The sequence below is a fragment of the Cyprinodon variegatus genome, unplaced genomic scaffold, assembly GCF_000732505.1.
Source record: "Cyprinodon variegatus isolate N-32 unplaced genomic scaffold, C_variegatus-1.0 Scaffold1234, whole genome shotgun sequence".
NCBI lineage: Eukaryota > Metazoa > Chordata > Actinopteri > Cyprinodontiformes > Cyprinodontidae > Cyprinodon > Cyprinodon variegatus.
The window spans coordinates 50,900-75,362 of NW_015151687.1; the positions used below are offsets into that span (position 1 = coordinate 50,900).

Genomic DNA, 24,463 nt, shown 5'->3' on the forward strand with positions numbered 1-24,463 from the left:
GAGGGAGGAAAGGAGCCAAACAGAGGGAGAGTGGAGGTCAGAGAGGTTAAGTGTGGTGGTGGGGGTTATGTCATGCTCTGTGGTCTGTTCCCCACTGCTGCTGCCTTCTCTTTTTTTCTGCCGTTCAGCTTAAAAAACACAGATTCCCAAAATTCCCCCCTGAAGTTAACGTCTGAGGCTCATGAAACGGATCTCTGTGAGTGTGATAGTCGATCTAGTTTTAGTCAGATCAGCCCAGGCCGGACTTGAGCTGGATGGAAGGACAAAGACACCTGTTCTTTCTCTCCACATTCCTCCAAACATAATCCTCTCCATTTTTGTCACACACACACACACGCATATAGCTCGCACAGCAGGCGTGTAATGTCTCGCTCGATTTATGTTTCACTCTGAAAATTTGGTTTAAAGAAGTTTTATTTTCGGTGAGGAAAAACGATGAGGAAAAAACAGAAAAAGCCCAACTTTGCGTTCTGTAGTTTTTTATTTTAATGTTGCTTTTATTGTGATTTTAGCTGTTCGGGGACAGCTATTATGTCGGAAAACTTTACTTAAAAACGTCACTTCAGAAAAACTTTGGACAGTCTGTATCCATGTGGAGTGAGACAGACGCTTCAGTTTAGTGACTGAGTCACGGCAGACTTCCTATGAAAAATAAAAAATGTCACAGTGAAGATAAAATATGCAAAATCCTTTATTCCAGAGGTCAGGATGGGTCAAGAACACAACACTATGTTATAGGATAATATTGCTGAATATTTCAGTAATTACATTAATTCTAATAATCCCATGTTTCTTGGTTTTCTTTTTTCTAACATCTTTGATAAGAAAGTCTCCACTACTCTTTGTGAGCTTTGGCAGTTCAATCAATGAAAGACACATTAGCTGTGAGAACAGCCATATTATGTTTTTATTAGGGCTGCAACTAACGATCTATTCATCTGTCCATTATTTGCTTTGAAATAATAGCAAATTTTATTCAAGAATATGTTTTACAGAATTTAAAAGGGGAAACTAAAACTTTTCTACTTAGGGAGTTCTTGGTGGCACAATCTTTTGAGTCAATATTGCTTTTTCTTCCTCAATTTACATGATAGAAAATTGCAGAGTGACATAAAATATTACAGACATTCTAAACAAAACAAAAAAAAACATAAATAAACAATTGAACCAAAAAAATTAACAATGGAAATCAGGTGGAGGTAGCAGAAATGTGGGAGCTTCCCCTGATCTCAACACGTGGCTGCTAGTTGCATCAGTGAATCTGCAAATGCATGCCTGCCCTGGCTGATGCCAGTGGAAGAAAAAAAATGCAAACATCAGCCTAAAATATCAGTCAGCTGATCTATCGATCTGTCTCTACCTGAAATGTTTGTTCTTTAAACTGCACCAATGGGAAAATTATACTAAAGGTGCAGGACAACGATTTGCAGCTATAGTGAAACAAAATGCTCTTATTCCTTGCTAAAACACATGAGTGACCTTTGAGTCAATATTTAACAGAAGGTTTTTAATGCAAGCCCCCCCAAGTCTGAGTGCTGCGTGTACTACAGAGCTTAATTTTGTGACGACTTAAATTGTCTCCTTTAGGCCATCAGATTTTACTCTGGTTTTGGATTAGCCAATTGATTAGCCTAACCTTTCAGTCTGACACACCACGGCATGTCCGACTTCTACACTGAGGTTATTATTTCCATCTGTCCTCCATACAGGTTCAATAAGGAAGGTGTTGATTGTTCTTTCTATGATGCTTTTCCACCTGCACAAAAAAAAATGCTCAACATGTGGCCTCTTGATTTACAGCTTAGTGATGAGTTGTGCAAAGTACACAGCATCCTGGCGTGTGTTTGCACAGTTGTCATATAAACACTTACCTGAGCTGTGTGCTCATAGCTCTGTCTTTGATTTACATTGTGGCTGATGACGGGAACGCATCAGAGCCCTGATCTATTTTTAGGGACACACGTGAAATGGTTTTCAAGGGAAGTGGAACCGGGTTGCTTTGCCATGCAATATACAATGAATATATGAACTGTTTGGTTGAATAAAGGATACTGAATATTATTAGAGTGAAAGTTAACAAATTATTCATTTAATTTTAATCATTACTCTTTTTTTTCTTGAAAATGACTCTAATCAAGGTTGTTTGGCATGAAAAGATCATTAGTCCTCATGTCAATTCTATAGAGAATGCAGATCCTTCAGACAGCTTTTAGATTTCTGCAAACATTTCCAAATAAAAGTTATTATCAGAGGTTAAAGCCCAAAAGTATTAAGCATAGCAGCTTTGCTATTATACTTGTAACCTTCCTGTTATCAGCTGGAAGTCTTGCTCTCTAGCCTCCTGGATAAACCAAATGCATGTATTGGAAAATGTATTGTATTTAAAAAGCTATTGAAAAATAGTGTAAATCGCTGACACTGAGATGGTGTAAGCATTGTTTAAAAAGGAAAGAAAGATCAAAGTAGTTGCCAAGAGATTCCTTGTGGCATTTTTATTAAACTGCTTGATAAACACTAATAAACAGTTAAAGCTCAGTGATCCATCTGTCTGCTGGATTTCATGCAGCCATTACTTGAAGTGCCTATTTTATTTTGTAGACACGAGTGGGATAATACAGCGAATGGTTTGGCTGTATTTTAAATAAAATATTATTTCTTGCCAATACAGATTTGTGAACAACAAGCACAAACTTTAGAAGGGAAGGTAGCTGTTGGGAGTTTTTGTTAATAGCTGCAAAAACACAGAGGACGTTTCTCCACACAGATACCTTTAGTGAAGTTGAAACAAACCATTGCGGATGTATGAAGTTCATATCCACCAAAAGGCCAACTGACTGCTCAGTGTCTGCATAACAGCTGAACACCTCAGAAGCTGTTTTTCATCTCGTATTCATCTGGTGTTTGTTTGAGAAGCTGTGCTTATTTTTTTTTTTACAGCTCCCTGCTTTACATGCAGACAGTTACACACCCGACACAGTCATCCCATGTTGGCCACCGAGCCGCTTCAGTGGAGCAGCTGTCTTGTTTAACAGCAACACGTCAGGGTTAGTGGTGAAGATGTGGTCAGCACTCTTCATTAATTCATTCCAGCCAGATGGAGGCATGACCAGTCACTTCAGACCGAGTCATGCTCACGCACTCATCCACTATCGTTAGTTTTGTAAAACATTATTGTTGTCTTTCCTGCTTTCTCAAAGTTCTTTCAGGAAATGTGTTTTTGATGCCCTGCCATGCTTGGTTGTGCCTCCTGATTTAATGTAAACGCTTGTAAGACAGGAGGAGGAGGGTGAGAAAAGGGGAAAAAAAGGGAAACAAAGTGACTTTGTCATTTGCATGTTAACTGCCACCTACATATGCAGCCCTGGAAAGTCTCAGAAACTAGACACCGATAACAGTTTGACTTCTTTCTTAGCTTTTCTTGTACAGATGGACGTTTCATATGTTACTAGTCGGGACAAAGATCCATAATTAAAGTCAAGACACAACTTCTATGTTGGCCATTTTATTCCCTGCATATAAAACTCTCCATAGTTTGAAGATGGAAACTGTGTAGGCATCTCATACATAATTTGAGTAACTTCAGAAATCTTTATTTTCTATCACAAAGTGACTTCTGAGTAGGTGTTTGTGATTCATTGACCATGCTTTGCAGATAGATCACTGTGGAGTATAACCATGACGAGAAATGGCTGCTAGCTGAGTAGGAAGGGATGAAGCACTGAACCCTCTTTAATATACATGAGTTTTCTATCAGCCTTATTTGGTGTTATGCAATGAGACCTAAATGGTGAGGAAAGAGGAGATTACCAGGGCTGTCTATCTCTGCTGCAGGCTGTCATTCAGAGAGTCCGCTCAACCTCCTGAAACCCCATAATCTGGTGACTTAGTCCCGTTTAACCAATCCAATCCCTTTTCCTTGTTGCTCATGTTTGTGTGCCTTCAACTTTTATCAAAGGATGCTTCAGAAACATGTCTATTTAGATTTGTGACGATATTTAAACTTATAGTTACATTAACTTCTGTTATTCTTCTGCTAAATATGAACATGAGAAGAAGTTTTACTAACAAAGTAAAATTTTCCTTGTGCAATCTTGGTTTTATATGATATTTAAAACATCTCAATTTTCCCTTTTGGGGAAAGAAATATCATTATTTTAATATAGTGGTTAAAAATCTAACCTTTACTTTACTACTCAAATATTTTCCAAGTTTGTCTCTCCTCAGCTCACCCCACAGTCCTCCAATAGGAACTGCATATGGAAGTTAGAGGGGCATGGGGAATGGTTGGTTTCCTTTCAGATGCAACATTTCCAGGTTGATATAGAGAGTCTTATTTAATGTGCTGGTGTGTGATGATGGTTCTAGTCCACAGCTTTACATACTTAATATCAATGCTTTAGGGTATCAAATCTATACTCCCCACAGTCCCTTTGCTCCCAGATGAGTACAGCAAACATCAGACACTTTATGGTAGTAAAACACAGGGCTGGGCAAATAACCGCATTTGCAATATAATCCTAATTAAACAAAATGCTATTTAGAAACTACAAAGCAACAAGTCGTGTTACATTTAACTAAAGTATGACACTGACTTTCTCACTCCATCCCTTTAGGTGACAATACGCTTCAATTCGGTTTGCCGCCACAAAGAAGGGAAGAGGTAGTTGCAGGTAGCATGCAAATCCTTGCATTAGTAGAAGTTCTTAGATAATTCGATTGACAAAAATTACCACCAATGATTTTAATATCATACTTTCTACATTTCTGTATATTTATTTATATTTGCTTCTGAATAAACATACTAATGATAAAAGTACATTGTGAGTTTCTGCTTCTGCAATATTTAATTATATTTTAGGGCTTTTACACACATTCAATAAACATGTTCACCTTGTTTATGTGGGGCCTTTTGCTGTTTCGCTAGGTATTTCAGAGACAACATACAGGCTGATAAAGTTGTATTTCTTATCTCTGCCAACCTTGTTATTCTCTCTGAGCCTTCAGTTTGACTGTAGCTAAAAAAAAAGATCTAGTCCACGCAGAATTTGGCAATCTACTACACTCCAATAGTTTGTTTTGCTTAGTCGTGTCAGATTTATTGACCACCCAGGCAACAGAATGTTAGTGGGAGACTTGCACAAACATTTTTAAACACACGCAATGGCACATAAACTGTTTCAGGCTCGTACATTTGGGTGCACACATGCTCATGAAAACAGTCATATACCCGCGCCTACGGTCTCATTCTGCGCCTCCAGCTCTGCATTTCCTTCGAGCAGAGGGTGGAGAGAGAGATGAAGGGATAGACAGGAGGGATGACTGGCCATGTTGTTTCCCTCCAGTCAGGGGAAAGAGTGATTGCAGGAGAGAGGAAAGAGGCGGAGGAGAGGTGGAAAGGTTTTTTTGAGCACCTAACCCTTCCATAAAGCCCACTTATACAATGACTTTCAATTGTAGTTTCAGAGTGCATTTGTGTTTCCTGCAGAGAGCTGCTGCAGAAAGGCGCTGACCTAATGACAGTATGGGGAAGTGGTTTAGAAAAAGTCAATGAGAGTCGTGATTAAGACAAAACACAGAGCTGCACACCCTGATGCAGTCTGTCACCGTCTCTTTTCAGATCCGTTAATTTCCCAGCTAATCTTTTTCCAGAGTTGTGTTTCTATGGCTTTTAATCTGGATATTAGAGCAGAAGTGCATCCAATCAGACGGTGCCACTAACCGGAAGCTTTGCCCCACGAACTTCACCCACAGTGATCAGTGAAGGTTTTGACCTCAAGGTTCCCTTTTAAAGCTGCTGTGCAGATCACTGATAAAGCAACAAAACAATGAGATGCTGCTGCGCTAATATTTGTTATTGCAAAAGTACCATTTATGGTACAGTTGACATTGTTTTATTTTTCTTTATGTCTCAGTTAATTCAGGCCAAACATTTAAAGCTGTTTTTTTTTTTTTTGGGTTGTCCTTTTATAGGATAAAATACAGCTTTTTTTCAGAGCTGCCTGTCAGAAAATAATTGAATAGTGCATTTATAAGAACTCTTTCAATTTAATCATATATTCTTTACTCTTCTCTTTCTGTATTTCTGTATGCTTTAGCATCTCAGTAAAAAGTCCTATCAGTTTGGCAGATATGACACCGACGTGTAGTGTGAATTTATGGTACTTGAAACGCATTAACTCAACATATATTGCATAAAACTGGTCCTTCATCATGGTTATATTGCAGCCCCATAATAAAGCTCTATATGGTGCTGCACTAGTTTTGAGGTTCAAAATGATTAAGAAAGATAAAAGGTAATAGGAGGAACTATAGAGAATTTTAAAATGTGTCTGACATCTGAGTTAAAAGAAAAATAAAGCACCTAATGCAATGGTAGCTTAAATACAATGTGATCCATTGTAGTCGGAGTGCTAATGCTTACATAAACAGATTGAGCCCTTGAGATGTTGAAATGTTCTTTTTGATGTTTTGCTTGTTTTGTCAAAGATAAATAAGACCATAATCAGAAAGTTGCTTTGAAAATGTTGGGAACTCTCAAGACAACTGCGAGAACAACTCTTGAAGAGAACCGAAACTAACAAATGAATAAAAAAAACGTTTTGATATCATTGCATACTATTACTGGTACGCTCTAGAGGAAGTTTTGTGGACAGTGTCCCCATAATCTTCTTGCAGGTTAAATCTCTGAGACCATCAGGCAACGATTTAATCACATGAACTCACTCTTTGCTGCATCTGCTGCAGGGTTCGCCTTTCCAGAATGGGCCTACAAGCCAGAGTCAAGCCCAGGGTCCAGGCAGATCCAGCTGTGGCACTTCATCCTGGAGCTGCTCCGGAAAGAGGAGTACCATGATGTCATCGCCTGGCAAGGGGACTACGGGGAGTTTGTCATCAAGGATCCGGACGAGGTGGCCCGGCTGTGGGGGGCAAGGAAGTGTAAACCACAGATGAACTACGACAAGCTCAGCAGGGCACTGAGGTAGGCTGATGGTTAAACTGGGTTTTAGCTGTTTATGGGAGGGAAGCTTTACTTTCACTACTTCTTCTGTACATTTTAAAGATTTAGAAAGAAAGCATAAAAATCAACAAATTGTATATCGTTTTGTTATTTACTTATTCTATTTGTTTTTCTCTCATTTGAATTAATCTGATTGGTGGCTTGCTGAAAATAAGGAAAAATATGCCTTTAAAAAAATGCATCCAAATTAAGAAACTCTACTATTTAGAGACCTTCTAAGTCTCTTTTTCTAGATTCTTAAAAAAATGGAATAGAATGAAAGCTTAGATGCATAAATCCAGAATCTAGATAATCTTGGAATTCACTAATATCTTTAACTAACCTTTTTTTAAGGATTGTGCAGTACAGTTATTCTGATCTGAGTAGGAAAAATATCAGATTGAATCTGCAGCTCAAACATGAAAGGAAACCAGAAGCTGGTTTCAGCCAATAACAGATGGAAAAAGAAGTGATTGTCAAACCACCATAAACTGGTTCGAGTTTGAATAAATGGAGAAGCTGTTTTTCTTCTTCAAAGAGGTAGAAATTTTTGTTGAGATGCAGAGAATTTTTAGGAAACAGCTGTTGGTGAGCTAAACATTGTAATATTCTGCTTTGTATACTACTAATTACAGAATGATGAAAGTAAACCATCAGCATCGACCGTAATAAAAAGTTTTCTACAATTTTCTTTTCTTAAACCGCAGCTGTAATGAAATTGACTTGAAGTGAACAGTGAGCCTGTACATTTGAATCTCTCCATCCTGGGACAATAAAGGCTGTTATTCTAATGACACATGGCGGTTCTTTAGCCTACAGCCGTAAAGGCTCCCCCTTTGATCTTAAATTGTTCCCAAATCCCTGTCCTCATGTTGACACTTTGCTTGCAACGCAATGAGCTAATTGGCACGACTAGATAAATTTAGCTGCTTCTATTCTCCAAGAACTATTACAGCATTAACCCAATTGGCCAGTAAGGCTTTTACACCTTTTGGTTGAGGTTTTATCCGCCAAGTCCATTAGTCTATTATAGGGATGTCTTCAGTCTGAAGCCCACAGAGTTGCCTTCTAGATTCTTTTTCAGGGTGAAATGAGGAAAGCCTCATGCATGATAAATAGGACTCTAACCATCAAGTGTTGGTATTTTACAACAAAGGGAAAAATCTATAACGTGGTCAATGATTGTTGAAGAAGAAACTAATATTTCTACTAATGCTTACATTTGAATGATTTCTACAGTCTGTAAAATATGTGTTTTTTGTTTAGACTTTTGTTTAGAGTAAATATGAGTTAATATGCTCTAAATCACAGCCATTACGTAAATGGGCAAATTGTAGATTTTGCAAACGTTTTCTGTGGCGTTTTTCTGCTTGCTCCTCAAACTGAATCTAATCTGCACTGCATAACCCCGAGGAACTCCCCTAATCCGATCCTAGCTGAAAACAGCAGGCCTCATTCACAGATTCTTTAGTTTCCCGCTCATCGTGTCTTTATAAAGACGGCCCAGATTAGATTAAGCACTTTAAAGAAAGCCACATGAGGGAAGGAAATGCATCACTTTGCATCGTCAGCGCAGCGTGAGGACGCTCATTTACTGGTGAGATTAGGACGATGTCCGTTACAGACGAGGTCCCATGAGGACGGCCTGCATTAGAGGGGACTGCTTATTTTTCTCCACATTTAACAGCACAATTACTGAGACTTACAATCTGGATTTAATCCCTGACTTGGATAGAATAGAATATGGACGAGGTTCTTGTCTGGCTTTGTATTTATAGGATGTCCATCCTTTTGAAGCTTGAGTAGATTTGGAGCTTAGGCCTCAGTAAGTGCCTATATATAGTGGGTCTTAGTGCCCTCTGATGGACCAGCCTTGGAGGCTTATTACCGCCTCGTTCTTGGTACAGTCGTGTCCAAACTTCCTGCCTGCAGGCCCCATTAGAGGAAAGAAAACATATATATTAGCTGGTGTTGTTTCAGGGTTATGAGCAGGAGGATCAGTGAACAAGACACACTCAACTGTCACCTCATTTTAAACCACAGCTGCTTTCACTGTAAGAAACTTCATCACTGAATCCCCTTAAGACAAAAGTAGTAAAGCAGTAAGACGACTAAAGATTGATGAAGTTATAAGAGGAGCCCTCAATCACACATGTGCATGGTAACCGTCCCCATATGGAGCAAACTGCTGGATAGCAGACCTCCTTGTGCCCTTCATATGGAGAAAACCTGCGGTCTGCTAATAATGGAGCCCACAGTCAGCATGTGGCGGCGAGCCCACTCATACAAATCCACACTTGAAAAGACCTGCTTGTTTTGAAGTGTTCCTTTTATCACTTAGCCTTTGTAATTATTATTTTTACCCCGGTGTTCCTATTCTTTTCTGCCTGTAAGGCACATGTTGGAAATTCCCTTAATCAGGACGCCTTCATTGTGTGTGGACATGTGCGTATGTGCCGGCTTTCCGCTGAGGGGACGCAGCCTCGGACAATGCGTCATCCTGGCCTCCCGCTCCCACGGCTGCTGTGAAATTCCCACTCCTGTTGAGAGGATTACTCTGAAACGATGCGAGTGTTCATGTGTTTGTGTACAGGAACGTGCCAGTGGAAGTGGTAGATGTTGCAAAATAAATGTCCTTTTTAAGCTAGTATATGTGAATTAAAGTGGATGTTTTGTCTTACAGAGATATTATTTTGTTTCCCCTGAACCATTATTTACCTGACAGCCAGAAATCTTAATGGATTTTATTTGGATTTTTTTATTGATTTATAATTACCCAGAAGTGGGTAATTATAAAGGGAAACGGAGTTCTCTAAGGTTTTAAAAATAAAACATTTAGAGGTGGCAGTATTCTTCCTGCCTGAACTATTTTTAGGTTTAACTGCAATTATAGCTGCAAGTCTTTAGTGGTTTTTCTCTACCAGCTTTAGCCTTACTCCTTGTAAAGTAGCTCAAGCTCAGTTAGACTGGATGAAGGACCTCTCAAAGCATCAATTCTAGTGCATATGCCACACACAGGACTTTTGCCTAGAATTGGATTGGGTTTTTCTAATATTAAGATATCCTTTGACTCTTAACAAACAACCCCGACTGCATGCTTAAATCCTGGAAGGTGAACCTCAGGCCTTGTCTCAAGTCTTTTTGAGTCTCCTCCACTTTATTCATCTTGTCACCTCTTTCCAGCTACTTTATCTGTGCTAAAGAAACTTACCCCACAGCATGATTCTGCCACTACCTTCCCAGCATAAGGAACGGTTTGCTGTTCAAACCAGTTCTTTTCTGAACAGAGCACCCTCCTCCTTGCTGCCTCTTCCTGTGGTTTGTGGAAAAACTCAGCGAACTTGAACTATCTTCTCTGAAATATGGACATGCCAACTGCACAAAAAGTCGTTGTCATGCCAACAGATGCCCCTACCTGGGCAGTGAATCTGCAGCTCCTCCAGGGTTATTGTTGGCTATTTCTGTCACTTATATTCTCCTTGCCTGGATTAGGTGTATGGTCATGTTTTAACTGGCCAGCGTTAGCTCTTTTCCCCTGACCTTTTAATGTGTTTCTTGCCCTTTATGTCGATGTTTGCTAACAGACCTCTGAGGCCTTCCCTGTGCTTCTGTATTTACACTAAATTATACAAAGATTGACTCTTTTGCAAATTATTGGACTTCCAAAACTCATTTGCTTCACTTAGTTTTTTCAGGAGTATCAATGTAAATGGGGCTAAACACAAATGCATGTAGCACATTAGATTTGTAATTGTAAAACTATTTTTAAACATCATTTGAACTCCGACTTTCCACTGTGCAGTTATATGCTTCTTTGTATTGGTCTAAGGTATGTTTACATGCGCAAAATTTTATCAAATGAATCAAATGATCTGTTCATGAGAGGTGTGTACTTGTACCAAGCAATCCGAACAGATTAAATCATTAAAGCAAGAGCAGAACTGCCCAGTTTTCTAGAAAAACGGAGGAAAAACGTCAGACGGATGTAAACGTGCGCAGTGGAGATAATTTTACTCTGAATGGCTGTTCATGGACATGTACATGGAATGTGTTCGCTGGGATAGTACAGGGAATGGTTACATGGACGGTAATTGGAATGACCGCCTCTCTCTTTTGGACTGATATGTCTAAATTGAATGAGAATCTTCAGTCTAAATGTTTACATGAAACATTTTGATCTGATCAGGCCTCCAATCCCATTGTTTCCATGTAATCATAGCTAATGTTTCAGGTACATATAAAACACCTCTAGTTCCTCGCCCCCTTAGCTTTCTAAAGGTTTACAGCCAGTGTGGCTAATGAACGAAGAAATGGGCACAATCTGTAACATTCAGCTCCAGTTTATTGGTGGTTACTTGAAAGAAGAAACGACTAAACCTGCTTGTTTCACTTTCTAGTCTCATGAAAGCGAATGGCTGCGATGGGCCAAGCATGGTGGGGGTAAATGAAGCCTGTTACCAATCATGCATTTTAGAGCGCTGGCCTAATGAGTGTAATCACGCTAAGAGGTCCCAGCTCCCTTAGACCCTTCAGACCTCCCGTGTCGGACCAGTCAGCAGCCACCGTTTGCTCTCTGGTCAGAGGTCACGGCGACTGCCACGCACAGCTGGTAAAGATTACCAACACAGCTCATGCCCTCATTGGTGTACACAAACGCACCATTGTACACGCTGTTTGCCAAGCACAATTGGTTCTTTTCCAGCATTTATTTAATTGACGGTTTTCATGATGTGTGATACTTTTGCAAACTTTTAACGATGCGCATTTGGTTCTACCAGAGTGACCACATTTACAAAACATGTTGCAGGAAATGCTGCTGCATATGCACACTTCACCACACTGGTAGGGCCTGTTTATGTGTCAGAGGTTCTCTGTTTACAGCTGTGCATTTAGTAGAAGCAGCTAGCGCCTGCAGGGAGAGAACCACTGCGTGACTTTCAGTTTTATGTGCATGTATTGTTTAACCATTGTGTCTATCTGCAGCACGTATGTATTCAGCTTACATGAGTTATGTGTGTTTGTCTTTGTCACTGCCTGAATGGGGTCTCTGTTTTCTACTGTGCTCTACTATGTCTCCCGGCCCACATAGAGTGTGGCCGGTCCAATTAGAGCCTGACCAGATCCTTTTCTTCAGCAGAAACACATGCAGATAGATGTAAAAGTACCAGGTTTATTTACATTTTTGCACGCACATGTACAGAGCATTCAATATCTACCCAAATCACACCCCTAACCTAGCACACATGCTCACACAAACTACTTTAATTTCCTTTTTTCCCTCGGTAAACAGCGTTACACAGAGGGCTTTGACGTCTGCAGCTTATTCACACAAACATTCACCTGAGTATGAGCAGCTGGTGTGTGTGTGTGCATATGTGTTAAGGTAGATCTGGCTGGGATGTGATTGTTGGAGTGTCTGTAACAGCCAATGCTGACGAAAGAGGCAGAAAATAAACATGGGACGCATGGGGAGTATTTTAATCCTAACTTCCTGTCACAGTCAGCCCCTATTTACAGCCCAACAATGGGCAAGGCACAGCCTGTCCACGAGCCCTCGACACGGGGCCGCCACTGTTCGTCTTTGGAGGATGCGTTGGTGTGTATGGGTGGAGTGCTAATGAAAAAGAGCTCACTCTCAAACGTTATTAAATACAGTTGGTATTGTTTTACCCAAAACGTTTGAACTATGAGGATATTTCCATCATTTCAGTGCAGCTCTGCTTCTAACTAAATGTTTTATTTTCCTAAATTATTTCCTATTCAATAAAATAAACCTTTGTAAAAGAAATACTCATGCTGGACGGCTACCGAAGCAGAAACGTGAAAAGATCCTAACTGAGTCTGGTGATCATGTTATGCCAATTTAACAGCAACAAGGATGCATATTGTAGCTTATGTGGATGACTAACCTGGATGATGGAGCATTTACACAGGCACCTCATGTGGTTCTGCTTGTAAATATAAACATTAGGTATGCTCCTTAGGCAGTCAACATCTCAACCAAAAATGACCCATTTGCTCGAAGGATGGCGATGTGACAGAAAAATGGAGGCCCAGTTTTCAACGTTCCTCTGGCAGCAGCCATGACCACTTGTTTAGAAGCACAACTAAGAGCACAAAGTGTCGCTTCCACCACTGGTTGTTGTTAAGCCTGTAAACGGAGAGCTTTATTAACATCACTGTCCACCTCACTGACACCAAGCAGCAAGAGAGGATTTACATGTTTCACATATTTTATATTTGCTTAAACATATTTTTTTATTCAGTCATCTAATGTGGCCTTGTTTTGTTATCATTTATAGATATATCTATATTTAATAATCCATCCATCCTCTATCAATTGTCCATCAGGCTTCTGGGACGCTGCTCTCCTGCAGTCTATGGATGAAGGTCAGGTCATATGACCCTGCACAGGTGTGACTGTGGCCGATGGGGAAAATGTGTGTGAAAACCAACTTCTTTGTTTGGTTTTTGAGTTTATGTTCAGTTCAGCTTGCACAATAAATTCCTTTTTTCTAATTATTTGAGCATGTTGTAAAAACTTTAGCCCTTCGTGTTAAGAGCCGCTAATCTCTCTATTTTGATCGTCACGTTTAGGCTGTGGAACGTTTGTCTGATTATCCAGGCATTTGCCTGGAATCACTTATAGTAAAAAGTGAGTTATTAGAAAAAACTATTGTATCTTCCCTTTGACCGAATGTCTGATTGATGTTGTCCAACATGGAGTAGATTAAAGATGTAGAAGATAAATGTGACGGGGGACGCTAATGTAGGATTTTGAGTGTTTTCTAAATGATATGGCACAGGGGTGTGTATGCATGCAGGGCAAGTATGGTGGGCAGCTAAACACAGGCGCTCAAAGAATCCCTTTCTTCTCTTTTGAAGTGAGTTCAAATGCTCTTCAAAGACCGTCTGCCCGTATGACGGCGCAAGAATGGGGGGCGGGGGTCACCGTGTGCTCCAGAACCAGCATCAGTTGTCAAATTCCAACTTTGTGATCTCAGTACTTTTCTCTCATTTTCTTTATCTATTAAACTCTGAGTTTCAAAATCCCGGGTTTGACTTTTTGTTTTCTGAATCCTTGGGTAAAATTAACAGGGACCGTATCTTTTATTGCCCTACAGATGGGAAAGTCAGGAACAAGAGACCAAAAATAACATTTTACTAACTCATAGTGTTGGAGAGATTTTCTATGCCCTGCTTCTACTTTGCTGCTGATAAAAATGAGTAATATTGTCGGACAATACAAACCTTCGGGCAACCTGACGCTCCAAATGACTTTGGTTTGAGCAGGGATCCTATTTTTTATTTTCATCTTGAGTGTTCTCCATACCAAGATCAGAACCTAAATCAGGGGAAACCAGGTTTAATGTAAAATCAAATAATCTTTGCATTTTTATACCTACTAATCTCCATAATTCATTGAAATACTAAAGTACCAAGATAGATGAGCTCATACACAGTAGCTATATACACTGATAAGACAGGAACTGTTTACTGTTAAAATGGGAGTAAGCTAAGTAAAATCAAAGCTATGAGTAGGAGAAATGGGTCTGACCATATGGTACTCGTTTCTCCAACTCTGGATCATGTTGACTGTAGCACAGCTTGTTGACTCTTCAATAATCATCTAATTTGATCACACTCTTGTTTTGATTTGCCCCTCCGTCCTCTTTCCCTCCCTTTGTCCCAAACACCTCGCCCTCCCTCCCCTCCCAAACTCTTCTGAGTGTCTCCCCTCGAGCAGAAATTACATGCGGCTTTGTGCCTGGCATAAACAATGTTTTCAACAGTGCAGGCCTGTCCTGTCTCTCGCCGTCTCTCCCTCCCTCACCCACCGCCTCGGGGGGATCAGTGGAAAAGAGTTGGGATGAAGACGTGGGGGAAGGCGGGTTGATGAGAGAAAGTGGAGGACAGGGGGTATCAGTGTGGGAGAAATGAAGTAGGGAGGGGAGGGAGGAGAAGACAAGTGAAAAAGAGCAACAGTCTGTTCCCAGAGTGGGAAACGGTGTCAAAAGTCTGGTAATGAGCATAATAAGAGGGACAGAAAAGACACCTCCACGGCAACAAAAAAACAGACGCTTGCACGCACACGCCGCCGTCTAGATAACTACCGCTGAGTGTAAATGATAGTCAGCGGGCTTTAATTAGCTTAACAATAACTACATACCTTCAAGAAGCCCTTATCTTTGCCAGCCCTCATTACCTAACTCATTGCAGGAAACACATGCTGGAGGAAGGAAAATCAAAGTGTGTTTCTGTAACAAGCAGGAGGCATGCATCGTCCTGCTACATGGGTTTGTAAGGAAGTCACTCTGAGACGGTTTGTTCTTTACCTGTCTCTGTGTTTCTCCTCCTGCCCTCAGTCGGTCTCTCTGTGTGTGGCGGTTGGCTGCCAGGGATCTGGTGGTTACATAAAAGTGGATAAGAAAGAAGAGATGTTACATAAAAAGCTGCAGCTGGACAAAGGTTAATAAAAATGGAGCCTTGTAGTGTAGGGAGAAACCATGGGGGAGAGAAAGCTTAGGGGGAGAGAAAAGAGAGAATGACCGTTACATAAACAGATAAAGATGGGCTGATTTATTAGTGGATTTGCTTTGCTGTTATATAAAATGAAAGTCTAGTAAAACGATGACAGAATGCCCCGGCGGGTCTTTAGCTCCACACTGACACCATTTCAACCCTGTTTTTACAAAAATCAATAGGTATGAGATTCTGATTGTATGTGGATTCAAGATGAAGGTGCCTCGGTTTTATGGCATTAATACATTTGTTTGCTCTGAGATTATACTGGATACAAGCTGTGATCAGAAATGCTCCAATCAGACACTTATGACGAAGTTCCAGTCTCTGGTTTTATATAATTGTTGCTGCTTTAACAGCTCTTTAAGAACCAGAATATAACAGAGCATTAAAGAAGTGATTGCACATGTTTTTTTCAGCCTTCCTTCCTAAAACGGGTCATTTATAGTTAATGAAAGATTCCACTGTGTCGGGGACGGTAGATTCTTTAACACAAAGTTTCACTCCTTAGAAAGAGACAAAATCCTTTGGCTGTTGATGATCAAACCATCTTTAGACCCAGTGCATCAACAATCAACGTTGCTGGCATTAATAACAGCCATGTTTGTTGAGGTTTCCATTATTTATGCACCCAAGGTCCTTGATGGTCATAGACTCCAAAGGGTAAAACTGATCAACTTTTCTGTCCTTCAATGAAACCTTCCTGTTATCCGTTTTAAGTCTTGCTCTCTTAGAGGTTGAATGAAATACTCAAAGGTCATAGAAAGTACAGCTTCCTCTTTATTATTTTCTAAACTCTCTGTTCTTTTGCCTCACAAACGCTATCAATGCCCAACTTTGAGTCTTCTTCACTTAGCAAAATCATAAAGGTGTTGAAGGATGCCGATATTGTCTCCTTGAACCCCAGTCGGCCTCAGCAGATGGCCGCTCGCACTAAGCCTGGTTCTGCTGGAGGTTTCTTCCTGTTAAAAGGGAGTTTTTCCTCTCCACTGTCACTACAAGCATGCTTAGTGAGGAAACTTTTAATTAATTTGACTGTATGATCTGGTTGAACTTTAAAGTGCCTTGAGATGACGTGTTGTGAATTGGCGCTATATAAATAAACTGAATTGAAATTGATATCAGCATAACCTGTTATTGCTTATAGAAGGTGGACTGATCCTTTAGAAATCGATGGGGCAGTTGAATTAGCTGAAATTTTCTCTAAGTGAGAAAATAATTTCATATCCTGGACCCTAAGCAAAGGTTGTAGGTTGTACAACCTATATCAGTGTAAAATATTCAGGTTCAATTTTCAATAGTTAAGGTTACATTTTGAGTTCTTGCTTTTTTTTTTCTCCTAATCCTTGTTTCAGACGTTCACATCAACAAATATGTGTCACAATATTCATTTAAATGTTTTGCTATATTGCACAGCCGTATTTCCACACCATGACAGCTGAATTGTCTTTCAGCAGCAACAGATGGGGGTGGGGTGGTTCCTCTGGCTGGAGAAACTAGCGGTCACTTCTTTGAGGTCTCTTAACGTCTCTAAAGTAAAGCACTGAAACTTTAAAAAGTGGGAAAAAACAAAGCAGTTCTAAACAAACTTTTTTTTTTTTTTTTTTACTTCTTTGAAGCTTGATAAATTTAACCAAAACCTGCTTTTAGTTGAACACCCCAGGCACCAATAAAATCCTCTTTCAAATCTGACATGGCCTAATAACCATTGGCCTCCATGTTGGTGCTGCTCACACCAGCCTCTGATCTCTTTAATTATTTTCTTTTTCTGACTCGTTTTGCAGCTCCAGAGCTCCGTCCATCCTCTGCTTCTCATCTGTCTGTTTTCTCTCATCCCGTTTACCCTCCCCTCCCCTCCTTTTCTGGGTCTGCTTTGTGCAAATGTCATACAACACTCTGTAATATCTGTGGTGTTGGCGAGGAGGGGGTCCATGAAAGACTCGTGGGTTATTAAAGCGTGGGCTTGTGTGTGCAGGAACATCTGTCGCAGCCTCCATGATTTCGATCGTGTAATTAATGCAGCAGGCGTTGAAAATAAAAGGTCGTGATGTGTTTTGGTTTATCCTGTTTTCCAGATACTACTATAACAAGAGGATCCTTCATAAGACCAAAGGCAAGAGGTTCACCTACAAGTTCAACTTCAACAAACTGGTTTTGGTCAACTACCCGTTTATTGATATGGGTTCCACTGGTACGTCTTTGTTTTCATGCTTGAATATCTCATAACCTCTAAAAATGTTGCCTCAGTTTAGTAGGATTATTTGTTAAGCTTCTTTATTAATTTCTCATCTTTTCCGTTGGTGTTCACAGGAAGCAGCGTACCCCAGAGCGCGCCCCCTGTCCCCACCGGCGCAGGGACCCATTTCCGCTTCCCTCCTTCCACGCCCTCTGAGGTCCTCTCCCCCAACGAGGACCTACGCAGCCCCGGAGGCATGTTCAGCACTGTCGCCCGGCGAATGGCCCGCGGCTCTGTGAGCGACTGCAGTGATGGCACCTCAGTCAATTCAGAGATCGAGGAGGGGAATGGGGGAACAGGAGAGGAGAGGGGGGAAAGGGGTGTTAGCGGAGGGGGAGGGGGCCCGGGTGGTGGGGGGAGCTACCGCAGCATCATCCATCCCCGTCTGTCTCACGAGGCCCTATTCCGCATGTATGGAGGGCCAGGCAACCCTGCAGCCCACCCAGGTTCCCGTGGTCCCGCTGGACACCGCATCCACCAAGAGCCCCTGTCTCCCTTCCCCGTTTCCCCTCTGCCAGGACCCCCAGGAGCAAGCCTCCTGGCCCCTCCTCTGTCTCCAGCGCTATCCATGACCCCAACATCTCACCTCCCTTACACTCCCTCACCCACGCTGTCCCCCATGCTCGGCTCCCACTTCTCCTTCAACCCAGAAGACATGAAACGCTACCTGCAGGCCCACACCCAGTCCGTCTACAACTACGGCCTCAGCCCCAGAGCGTTCCTGCAGTACCCCAACATCGTCATCCCTCAGCCCCACCGACCTGCCACCGACAAAGCCAGCCTGAACGCAGAGAGAGCCGCCGCTGATCGTGCAGAGAGAGCCGGAGGAGGAGAGAGGGCTGGAGATCGGCACCATCACCCGTCGCTGGCTCACTCTGCCCATCACCACCCACAGCCTCCTCACTCTGCCCACTCCCACCCCCATTCCCATCCTATTCATCACCCCCTCCACCTGGGAGAGGAACCCCCTCACATGTCTCCCTTCAAGTTCAAGCTGCAGCCACCCCCACTGGGCAGGAAGCAGAGAGAGGGGCAGAGCAAACCCAGGCAGAGCTCTCTGTCGTCTGGCTCAGGATCCGGGTCCATGTCCTCCACCTCAGGACTGGGGTCCTCGCTGTCATTCGGCAGTGACCTGAGCTCGGCCAGCGGCTCCGGAGTCATTTCTGCTTCCTCCTCAACGCAGTCCTTGAACAGCGCTGGACTCCCAAAGATAAAGGTACAGCCTCTTTCTCTGTAAACAAGTAGGCCTCATTCCTTTAAATCACATTTCAACCAACTTGAACACATTTTATTGGAGCATTAAAAGTTTGTAATGAACCAACAATATGTGGCTTGTTACAGACATGGATATTTATTTATTTTTATTTGTTTTTTGTGAAGTACAAAAGAGAACAAAGATAAGAGGACAGTTATTAGTCAAACACCTTTACTAAAAAGAAACATACACATTTTAAGACAAACCAAACACCTGCAAGAAGCTGCTCTCATCAGAAAAGGACGAAACTGAACTTATTATCATGAATGTCTGTGAATTAGACAAATAAAACTCCACACTCAGAACACACCATCGTTTGAGTTTAAACTCAGCAGTGGCTGCCTGATGCTGTGGTAGAAATGCTCTAGTTTGTTGTTTAGATGATTCAAGTTGAATATAGGGAAATGACCCTAAACATGCAGATAAATCACCACTGGATGGTTTAGAGCAAAGCTTATTAATGGGATGAAATGGCCTAGTCAAATCCAGAATTTTCAATAAAAATCTCCAATAAATCTGAGTGCATCTCATTTAGCTGGGAAGTAAAGCAAGAACAATCTGAGATGAAGCTGACAGACACTTTTAGCTCTAATAGATCTAATCAAGCCACACTGTTCAGATTTTTATATGGAGCATTTTTTTTTCATTTTCCTCTTCCATTTCTGGAAAACTTCTGTTTGTAAAGAAATCAGACTGAATCCAAGGTGTCTGAATAATTGTTTACATCTAGACTCAGCAGAAAGGGGCTTTAGTTTTAAAATCAATGGAAAATCTTTATCATAACTTTTTGCTTTTCTAATGAATCGAGTTGTTGATCTATGAACTGTTTTGCTGGACTGCAGGTGGAGCCCATCTCGGATATAGAATCAGAGGAAGAGGTGGAGGTGACAGACATCAGCGATGAAGATCCAGATGAAAGGGAGAACTTCTCCCCTCGACACTTCAGGGTCTCTAACCATCACCACCACAATAATCATCTGTCCAACGGTACGGCCACAGCCCAGCATCAGTCACACGACGAAGACCTGGACGAAGACGTTTTCAAAGCTCCCGCTCCTCCTCCTCCTGGGCTGATGCCATTCTTCACCTCACACCACGCTCACCGTGGGCTGACCGCCCTCAAAAGCGAACCTGTCGAACCGGGGGAGAGCAACGCCAGCCAGTCCCAGGCGGTTTCACCTGGAGCCACGCAGGGGAAGTGCATTCCTCTGAAGCTGCGCTTCAAGAGGCGCTGGAGCGAAGACCAGCGCATGGAAGCCTCTCAGGAAGAGTCGGACGACAAAAAGGTCCGACCGGAGGAGGAGAGAGATAAAGCGAGGCAAACTAATGGATGTGTGGAGATGGGGGAGGACTTGGCAGGCAGCGGGGAGGGAGACGGCGACAGTCCTCCTCCGTTAGCCTACGAGGGCTCCTTAACAGTACCTCTGGCTTCACACAGGAGAGTGAGCGCCGAGCTGCACCGCGCTACAGCCCAGCTGTCCCTGGAGAACAAAGACTGCTGAGTTGAGGAGGAGCTCAGCCCAAACACTACCGCTCCAGCAGTGCGGGAGTTTGTAAATGGTTCCTCTGTAATCCCACTCCCACACTGACAAACTATCTGACCCGAGAGCAGCGTCTGACACACACTCTCTTCAAACTGACAGCCAGATTCCTGTTGTGTCAGAGCCGCTATCAATCCTTGCTTACTCTAAAAACCAGCTCCCTGGCCGGTGAAGCCCCAGCAGCCCCGTCCTTCATCAGCAGAATCAGCAGCAGCCAGACAACTCTTTCCTCAGGACAAATAATCCCTCACAGCCCTCCAACCCGCCCAGCACGATCCAGTGGATCGTCTCCCACAGGGACTTCTAAGTGCCTGCATCAAGCCCCGGAGAGACACGGAGGAACGCTACGAGAATAATCGTGTATTTGTAGAAAAAAAAAAAAGGAAAGTGTGTCTAAGACTGCTGAGTGGGGCTGTTGGATGTTTGTCTGGCCCTCTCCACTCAGGGAAGCCTTTTGCTGTATCTGTACGGATCCATGCACGCACATCCCCACACAACAGCGGCGAACAGGACTTGAGGGACCGTGACATAAAAATCCCAGATCCAAGCGGAGACTTCAACTTTCCCCTCAACCTCTCCTCTCGTTTCCTCCTGCTCTGTCCTTCTCTTTGCGGACCACTTGTGGAAACATCAGGACTTCTCACAGAATTAATTTGAACCCCAGGATGATGTGAGGAGCAGGAAAAAAATAAGGAAAGATGGAGAGCTTCTCCACCTGAAGCAGTCTCAGCTGCGCCGTAGTTTACCAGCTCCTGCTCGTCTAACGTGTTGAACTAAACCAGCAAAGACACACATGCACAGCACTGCCCCTCACAGACATGAATACAGACACACACACTGCCGCTCTTCGCCTTCTTTTTAAAGCCTGTAAAATAGTTAAACTGAGCTCTGAAGCCACAAGCAGAATATATCTTTATATATGTTGAAATGGAGACGATTACAGAAGAGATTCAGAAAAGCACAGCATTTTAAAGACGCAACAGATTCAGGGTTTGTTTCTTTTGTTTTTTGGTACTTGGATCATTTTCAGATGGTGTTGTTATAGGGGCAGCAGAACCAGGAAGGGCCAGGGAGATTTCTTGTATATTTGTTTCATATATAAACAAAAAGCTCAGGCCAGTTCACCAGAAGAAGAAGAAAGTAAAAACCAGCAGACTGCTAATGATTCAGACGCTGTAGTTGGCTCTGCTGTTCACTTGGTTTTGCAGTAGCCTGCCCTTTCAGCGTGCAGCGCTCTGTTTTGTTTTGTTTTTTTTTCCGTCTGCAGTCTCGCTCTGCTCAGCGGGGTTCTCCCTGGTTGGAGCTGGCTGCAGGCCACCTCTCCAGGCTTTCTCCGTGTTCGTTTGCACGCCCTCAGTCAGCTCATGGGTTATTAGCGAAGCAGTAATCCTGCACCGTCCTCATAGTCCGGTTAACGATTCAAAGTTCAGCACAGTTAAGAGAAGGGGTTTTAATCATTATGCCGATTGTGACCCCGTCCAGATCCGCCCCGTCTCCTTTTAATCTATGCACTTTTCCACCCACCTGCAAACACGTGGTTCTGACAGGCTTTAACACCCTGAAGTCACCTATGTGGGTTACCTGTGTTCCCATCAGGTGATCTGCAGCAGCAACGTTTACAGAAGTTGGACTTTTTGTCGCAATTCAGCCACAAACTTCATCAAATTCTATGTTAAGGACCAACAAAAGGTATTGGATAGCTGTTCTTTTCTACAGCAGAAGAAATGATAAATAGATTTTTAACTTGTTTACGTCTATAAATCTGAAAAGTTTGGTGTGCGTTTGTAGTGGGCCCTGTGCTTGGAGATGTATCTGTACCAGATTTGTATCTCTACAGACTTCATGTTTTGCTCACTCCTCTTAAAAAAAGGGAATAAACGAGCTCAAAGCAGACTGGATGGAGCGTTCATGTAATGGCAAATTCCCCTGCCGCAGATTTTCAATTGGCTTTAAGTCTGGACTTTGATTAGACCGTTCTAAAAGCAGCTTTAGCTTTAGAGTTATCCTCCTACTCCCCAGCATCAGTTGCAGTCTCCTTATTGAAGAAAACGTTTCCCTTTGCATGATGCTTGATGTAACAATGAATTCACGGCTAGTTGTCTGTATTACATTTACACCTGGGCAAATTACATTGTTCATTGGGTAAGCTGTGTCTCATATTTATTTTATCTTTCTTTCAACATTATTTATTCGAAGGGTAGACTGTGAAATACGGGACTAAGAGAGCTGTAGAGTTCTGCAGCTCCTCCAGAGTCACTGAGATCGAGAGCTATATCCAGTTTGATTCAAACGGAGCTCTGGAAGATGTTAAAATCTTGGTATATTTTATAAATGAATCCCACTTTAAAATTCTGCTCTGCTTTTTATTTTTTAATGTTCATTTAGGGACCTCTGGTGGTAAATTCACTGTGTTTTATTCATGGGTACCAGATCTAATGGGGCTGAATATCAATGATCAATGCACACCACACTTTTCAGATTGTTCTTATTACATATATCCCATTAAAATATTAGTTTATGCTTTTGAAACAAACATATTTGATCTACTGTGCATCTGTGCAGCTGAGCTAATTGAATTTCCCGTTAGGCCCCTGGTGTTCTGGCTTGAAGCTTGTCACAACACACACCCACCAGGTCGTACGTCTGTATATGAACTGACAGCTGCCTTACTTTACCGCATCTCAGCGACGGACGCTCCTTTTTGCTCTCACCGCTGAACATTTCCTCGTTCTGTTGGACTTCCTGCCAACAGATTTTGCCGGGGGGGGGGGGGGGGAAAAAAAAAAAAAAAACATCCCAGAACAGTTATTCTCTCCTCCTGTTACAGGCCTCAACTGTCAGACGAAACGGCACAGATTTTACATTTCTCTATGGAAAAAAAAAGTACAGATTTGTCGGTTTATTTTTATGATGTCATTTTGAACTTGGATTATCGTTGTTTTTATGGTTCTCATTGAGTAACTTACCTCTCCGCCTGGCATTATTTTTATTCCGCGGCTCTGCTAGCTGCTGCTTTTTATGTCGTGAGCATCACTTTGGAGGGTATTGATGAGTTGACCCATGAACTTCATTCCCTGTGTTGAATCCTTTCCAGCTTTTAGTTCGTTTTTTTTTATTTTATTTTTTTTTAATGTAATATAAACGAAATGTGTGACAGTGAATTTAGAGCTGACAGATGCGCCACCTGGGATGGAGCAGGAAGGGAAGCGGGCAAGGATTTTATTTCAGGGCACAGAGGAAGTTTCTATCCTTTTTTCTTTGTCTTTTATTGTCGTTTTAATTTTATAATGTTACTTTTATCGCTCTCTTGTATATTTTCCTTGTGTTTTATTTTGGGAGGAGGTGTATGATTTTTAAAGAGCAAGTTGTGTTTTACCCTGTAAAGATCTCCCTCTTTCGGTCTGTTCTTTCTCCTCTTTTCTCCCCAGAGCTGTTACATAACACCTCACGCGGAGACCAGAGGGTTAATACTATGATGTAACATTGAATTTCCGCTTCTTTCATTGTTTGTTTTATTTTATTTTTTTCAAACATGTAATTAAGATGTAATCAGGGTTAATTAAAACCAGTTAAAACCCAATATGAATGTCGCTGCTCTTCTTTAACGCATCCATTTTCTCCTAGAGATTCTGCAGGACTTCAGGGTTTTGTTGTCTGTTTATTTGTAAACAAAGGGATTACCTCCGGACTTTGTCGTCAGCGTTGAGCCACCAGTGCGTGCGTTTAGGATTTGGGTATTTTAAGATTAAAGACAATAGAAACTGACTAACAAAACACTTTGCTGGATAAGTACAGAAAAAGAAAATAAAAGCATTTCCAGGTATTTTAATTTCTTTTTCAGTTTATTGAATAAGGACGGATTTAAAGCAACAATATGTTCACCCTGGTGCTAATAGCTAAGCTAATTTATG

The 24,463-nt window shown here is 41.9% G+C and overlaps 1 protein-coding gene across 1 annotated transcript in view; it reads left to right on the top strand.

The window, feature by feature from the left end:
• The window catches only part of erf (Ets2 repressor factor), a 62,366-nt gene extending 38,234 nt beyond the window's left edge, over nt 1-24,132 (top strand). Inside the window, exons 2-5 of the mRNA XM_015401584.1 lie at nt 6,745-6,979; nt 17,596-17,711; nt 17,831-18,972; nt 19,854-24,132. Of these exons, the coding sequence (XP_015257070.1) occupies nt 6,745-6,979; nt 17,596-17,711; nt 17,831-18,972; nt 19,854-20,513 (2,153 nt within the window). The 3' untranslated portion in view covers nt 20,514-24,132. The remainder of the gene's footprint in view (nt 1-6,744; nt 6,980-17,595; nt 17,712-17,830; nt 18,973-19,853) is intronic.
• The last annotated feature ends 331 nt before the right edge of the window (nt 24,133-24,463 follow it).